Below are 6175 nucleotides of genomic sequence, written 5' to 3' on the forward strand. Positions count from 1 at the left end.
ATTGACTGAGCCCTTGTGGTGTGGGGGGGGGAAGGGGGGGTCTTTGTGCACGCCGGCCTCTCTGCATGTCGGAGTGAATGTCGGCGCGTGTGTGTGTGTGTGTGTGTGTGTGTGTGTGTGTGTGTGTGTGTGTGTGTGTGTGCGCGTGTGTGTGAGAGAAAAAAGAGAAGAAGTCAGGCAGGCCTGTTTGTAGCCTGGGGTGGGTGAGTGCAGGTGTCTATGCAATGTGCATGCAGGTGTGTGTGTGCGCGTGCGTGCGCGCGCCCAGCTTTGTTTTGTGTCGACATCTGTACGGACGTAGCTACAGTATGTAGGGCGCGAAGGGTATTGTGTGTAGGTGTTTGCGTGTAGTCGTGTGTGTGCAAGTAACTGTAGGTAGGTGCCTGTGTGTTCAGGTGTGTGTGTGTGTGTGTGTGTGTGTGATGAGTCAAGTAGGTCACTCCTGGCTCTCCTTCAGGGCTCGAGAGCAGGGAGCGGCCTTGACCACACCACGATCGTTGTCTAAACCTTAATCACTCCTAAGTACGTCATGTTTTCAGGTGTGCAATTGGCTGACGAAAATGAGATGGGGGGAGGGGGGGACCTGCACTTTGATTGGCAGCTGGTTCTTGAGTCATCTTCTGTGTTTAACTTCCCCGATGCACTGTGTGTCTTTGGTAGCAAAACCAGGAGAAGACTTATGCAGGCAGAGAAGAGCTGAGGAACTCAATCAACAAAGAGCCCATCTATGAGTGGGAGGGCTCGCAGCGGGACAGCCTGGGACCCATAACCTATGTCACCAAAGTTCGTTTGCAGCATCTGCCATGTCAGGTACAACCAAAACATACACGAACGTTCTTTTCGTAGCTTCTGGAGAAACATAAAGGAGCTGCATCACTTGTGTTCAGGCTCATGGAATTGTTGACGCGACTTGAAGAAAGTAGGAAATGAGTCACAGAGTGTTCGAATTGTGTAATACATTTATTGCTTCCACCGCAAAATATAAGGGCTGAGTATAAAAGGTGGAGTGTTGTGGCCTCTCCTGCACACCCATTTCTTGCCTTTATTTGTGTTTAAACAAATGATTAGCATAGTTAGATCTGGCACAGGAGTGAACTACTTTATACTGTTGCACAGTCAGGATTTTGCTTTCGGGGCAAGTAGAGAAAAGCATCAAGCGATACGGTAGCTTGTGCTGTGAATAAAAATCAAAAAACATTGCTCTTGTTCTTAATTTTACAATAAATGCAGGTTCGTGATTGATTGGAAATCAAATGTGTATTGATAAATCGAGCCCAAGTTGTTTTATAAGCACATTTTAAAGGGAAAAAAATACGGAGAAGTGCTGTGCAGATTAAAATATGAAGTAAAACTCACGGTAAATGACGAACTCCTTATAGACCTTGTTTTTATAAGTCGTAGGCTGTGTATGTTTGTGTTCCTGCCACATCTCCCTATTTTTTCTCTGCGGTGTGGATCAGCTAAGACCGTTTATAACCAAGTTGCCTTGCAAATAGCATTAGCACGTTTTGTATTGGACCTCTGGGGCACAAACAACCGCACTTCACAAATTCTGATTGGCCACACAAAAGTTCTCAAACATAACTACCATCTTACCCCCTAAATGGTCTTTTTTTTCCTGACCCGTGTAAATTAAATTCAATAACATTTAACATTGCCCTAATGTGCACAATGCACTGCTTTGGAGAAGGAGAACGTTGTCTAAAGCACGTCAGTGTTGCTGACATACTCCACTAGCAACGTAAAAATTAAATAAATAAAGCATCTCGCAAGTTTAATCCTCACTAAGAAACAAACATCTTAAATCCTTTTTCGCATTTTCTTCTTCTGTATGACAAGAAAGGAGTTGGGAAGGCAATCGCAGAGTCAATTGTCCTGAACATTGCCCAAAACATGGTCCCTGTGTAATGTGTCTTCAAGCTTGCAAATATTCTGCCGAGGTTACCTTGCCTCACCTGCACAGCTCAACATCAGAAAAGAGCATGAGAGCCAAAAATTATGTACACATAAAATCGGATATATGTCATCTCACAATCACATTAAAGCAATGGTAGGAAGCATTAACTGGTTTAGGATGTTAATTGTATTATTGGTGCACCACACCCCATCTGTAAGTATGCACGTTTAAAAAAAATTAAAATAAATAATAATAATAATGCAAATAATTTTGATGACCCTCAAGTTATAACTCATGCGGGCCCTAGTTTGGGAACCACTGCTCTATGTTGGATAGCCAAACATTTATCTAAGTTCTAGTTTTCCAGTAGGTGGCATACCCAAGTTGAACAATATCAAATAGAGATGGTGAAAAAAAATAAAACAAAACAGCAATCATGCCACAACGTGCTGGGATTGTTGAGATTTATTCACTGTGGGAACGAGCGGCTGCCCATTGAAGTGTGTTGAGATTCAGGGTGTGGGAAGTAACTACTCTCACCTCACAGCTGGAATGTCAGCCGTCTCCGCGGACACACCCTGTGTGAGAGTGAAGAAATTTAACCTACGCTTTCCAGACCTTTCACTGCCCAAAATTTACCAGGATTCATATTGGGCCTCTCTGCCGAGGATGAAAGGATCCAATTGGTGTTTTTTTTTTTCAAAGAGTTAAAAAGAGTCTGAAGGTGACCTTGGTGCATTTCCTGATTTAGTCTTATCTGTCCGCAAGACGTTATCAGGTTTTATTAACCTGAGAGCAAAATAATTTGATGCTGTTATGCCTTGTGCCACTTCAAAGCTGCAGAAAGAGTAGTGTAGGTCAAGAACATTTGGTCCCTGTTTTGTCTGCTGTTAAAAATATCGAGATAAAGAGATCAGCCAGGCACAAAAGTTTTTCAAAGAGTTAAAAAGAGTCTGAAGGTGACCTTGGTGCATTTCCTGATTTAGTCTTATCTGTCCGCAAGACGTTATCAGGTTTTATTAACCTGAGAGCAAAATAATTTGATGCTGTTATGCCTTGTGCCACTTCAAAGCTGCAGAAAGAGTAGTGTAGGTCAAGAACATTTGGTCCCTGTTTTGTCTGCTGTTAAAAATATCGAGATAAAGAGATCAGCCAGGCACAAAAGCAAAAAAGCCTGGGCTACTATCCGGAAACTAAACGGTGATAAGATCACACCACCCGTTATATCCGACGTAACACCAAACCAGGTTGGGAGCCAACTGGTGGCCAACGGGAGAAGAGCAGAAAGGCGCAGGGCTAAAGGACAACATCTTCTCACCACCATCCCGGGCAGTCAGCAGAACATGTCCATTCTAACCAAGCCCTTCACCTTTGAGGAGTTTGAAGATGGACTAAGCACCATGAAGCTGGGCAAAGCTGCAGGTCCCGACGACATACTGACAGAGATGATCACTCACCTTGGCCCAGCTGCCAAACAATGGCTCATGGACATGTACAACACCTGCCTCCAAACCCAGCACATACCAACAATCTGGAGGAAAGCCATCACCATTGCTCTTCAAAAACCTGGGAAAGACCCCAACTGCCCCAAAAGCTACCGGCCCATCTCCCTACTCTGTATCACCTACAAGCTGTTCGAGAGACTACTCCTTGCCCGACTATCCCCCCAGATAGACACTGAGCTGATAAAAGAACAAGCCGGATTCAGAGCCGGGAAGTCATGCTCAGGCCAACTGCTAAACCTCACCCAATACATCGAGGACGGCTACCAGAAGAAGCTGATAACAGGCGCTGCCTTCGTAGACCTGTCGGCAGCTTATGATACCGTCCAACACAGGCTGCTGATCAAAAAACTTTTCGACCTGACAGCAGATGCCAAACTGTGCAATATAATAAGATGTCTTCTGAGCAACCGGATGTTCCATGTCACACTCAACAATAAAAAAAGCAGATGGTTCCACCAAAACAACGGGCTGCCGCAGGGCAGTGTCCTGGCACCCCTCCTCTTCAATGTTTATACCAACGACCAACCCCTACCAGAAGGATGCAGCAGGTTCATCTATGCAGACGACCTAGCCATTACAACGCAACAGCATACCTTCCCAGAAGTTGAGTCAACCCTGGAACGAGGACTCTCAGATATGTCTGCATACTATCTGGAAAACCACCTGCGTCCAAACCCTGGGAAGACCCAAATCTGCAGCTTCCATCTCAAAAACAGGGAGGCTAAACGGGAGCTCAATGTAACTTGGAACGGAATAAGGCTCGAAAACCACCAACACCCAGTCTACCTGGGCGTAACCCTAGACCGTACCCTCAGCTACAAGGAGCACATCAAGAACACAAGAGCTAAGGTGTCAACCAGGAACAGCCTTCTGCGACAACTGACCAATTCAAAGTGGGGAGCTCACCCAAGCACATTGCGCACGACAGCACTAGCCCTGTGCTATTCCACCGCCGAATATGCCTGCCCAGCATGGTACAATTCAAGTCACGCGCACAAAATAGACCCAATCCTCAATGAGACCTGCAGGATAGTGACTGGGTGCATCAAAACAACCCCCACCCCCTGCCTCTATGCCCTCTCTGGCATCTCCCCCCCTGACATCCGTAGAGCAGTCATCGCTAAAGCAGAGCGCACAAAGCAGGCCAACGACAACCGGCACCTACTTCATGAACACTATGCCCCCCAGAAACGGCTCAAGTCCAGGAGCAGCTTCTTAGATACCACTGCATTACTGGAGACCACACCATCTGCTGCCAGGATCACTGAGTGGCACAAGCAGTGGAATAGCCTGGGAAGCCAATACAATATGGGTAATTGATGATGAGCTCAAAAAGAGTGCATGAAACCAACAACTCCGTTTTTTTTTTTTTTTGGACAGCAACAAAGTGACAGACTACTGGTGATGTACACGTCAACGATGATCATCGATACAATGTGGGTAATTGGTGATGAGCTCAAAAAGACTGCATGAAACCAACAACTCCTGTTTTGTGTTGTTGACAGCAACAAAGTGATAGACTACTGGTGATGTACACGTCAACGATGATCATCTTATCAGAAGAGGAGAATGGCCTCTTCTACAAGGTATTGACAACAAAAATAAATACGTCGATTTATATACTGTGGTACCCACGGGCACCATTTCAACTCTTTAGCATCTCCCGAGCTGTGCGGATGCCTTGTGTTATCAAATGCTTCATGCTTATTATCTTTGTCAGGGGAAGCTTCCGCTCAACATGATCACAGTGACCACACCTTGCCAAGACGTCAAGCCCAACACCTTTATGATTGAAGGTAGCTACACAAAGCGCAATACAATAAGCGTGGTGTATTGTCAGTGTGGAATGCTGGCATCAATAACATCACAGTGCAGTGAATCATCAATATATTGGAGAAAGAACATGCATCCATCCATCCATCCATCCATTTTCCGATCCGCGGGCATCAATGACATCACAATGCGGTGATTCATCATTATATTGGAGAAAGAACATCCATCCATCCATCCATTTTCCAATCCACTTTATCCTCACAAGGATCACGGGGGGTGCTGGAGCCTATCCCAGCTGTTTTCGGGCAGTAGGCGGGGGACACCCTGAATCGGTTGCCAGCCAATCACAAGGCACACACAGACGAACGATCGACGCTCACACTCACACCAAGGGACAATTTAAAAGTGTTCCATTAACCTGCTATGCATGTTTTTAGAATTTGGAAGGAAACCGGAGTACCCGGAGAAAAGCCACGCAGGCAAGCGGATAACATTCAAACGCCACACAGGGAGGCCGGAGCCGGAATCTCGAAAGAACATGTTCGGTATATTGTGACATCTATGTAGCTGAAGAAGGGGGAAGATACCTAGCGGAGAACATTCAAACGCCACACAGGGAGGCCGGAGTCGGAATCTAGAAAGAACATGTTCGGTATATTTTGACATCTATGTAGCTGAAGAAGGGGGAAGATACCTTACACTTAAAATACACGAACACATTTAATTTCCTGTACACTTGAATTCATCCTGTATCGGGGGGAACCCCTCCCCCAAAAAAACAAACAAACAGGTATTTCACTTAATGATCAGAACTGTCTTTGACATATACAGTACTTTTAATGTTATGGATGTTGTACATGTGAATAACATTCGGTGCAGGGTTCGATTCCGGCTCCGGCGATCCTGTGGGAGTTTACATGCTCTCCCCGTGCTTGCGTAGGTTTTCTCCGGGTACTTCGGTTTCCTCCCACATTCCAAAAACATGCATGGCAGGCTGATC

The 6175-nt window shown here is 45.7% G+C and overlaps 1 protein-coding gene across 1 annotated transcript in view; it reads left to right on the forward strand.

Annotated features, from left to right (window-relative positions):
* plekhn1 (pleckstrin homology domain containing, family N member 1) overlaps nucleotides 1-6175 on the forward strand; it is a 19371-nt gene that overhangs the window by 8380 nt on the left and 4816 nt on the right. Inside the window, exons 7-9 of the mRNA XM_019862928.1 lie at nucleotides 661-810; nucleotides 4908-4988; nucleotides 5123-5335. Of these exons, the coding sequence (XP_019718487.1) occupies nucleotides 661-810; nucleotides 4908-4988; nucleotides 5123-5335 (444 nt within the window). The remainder of the gene's footprint in view (nucleotides 1-660; nucleotides 811-4907; nucleotides 4989-5122; nucleotides 5336-6175) is intronic.

Source organism: Hippocampus comes, unplaced genomic scaffold, assembly GCF_001891065.2.
Source record: "Hippocampus comes isolate QL1 unplaced genomic scaffold, H_comes_QL1_v1.1 scaffold1, whole genome shotgun sequence".
NCBI classification, from domain to species: Eukaryota; Metazoa; Chordata; class Actinopteri; order Syngnathiformes; family Syngnathidae; genus Hippocampus; species Hippocampus comes.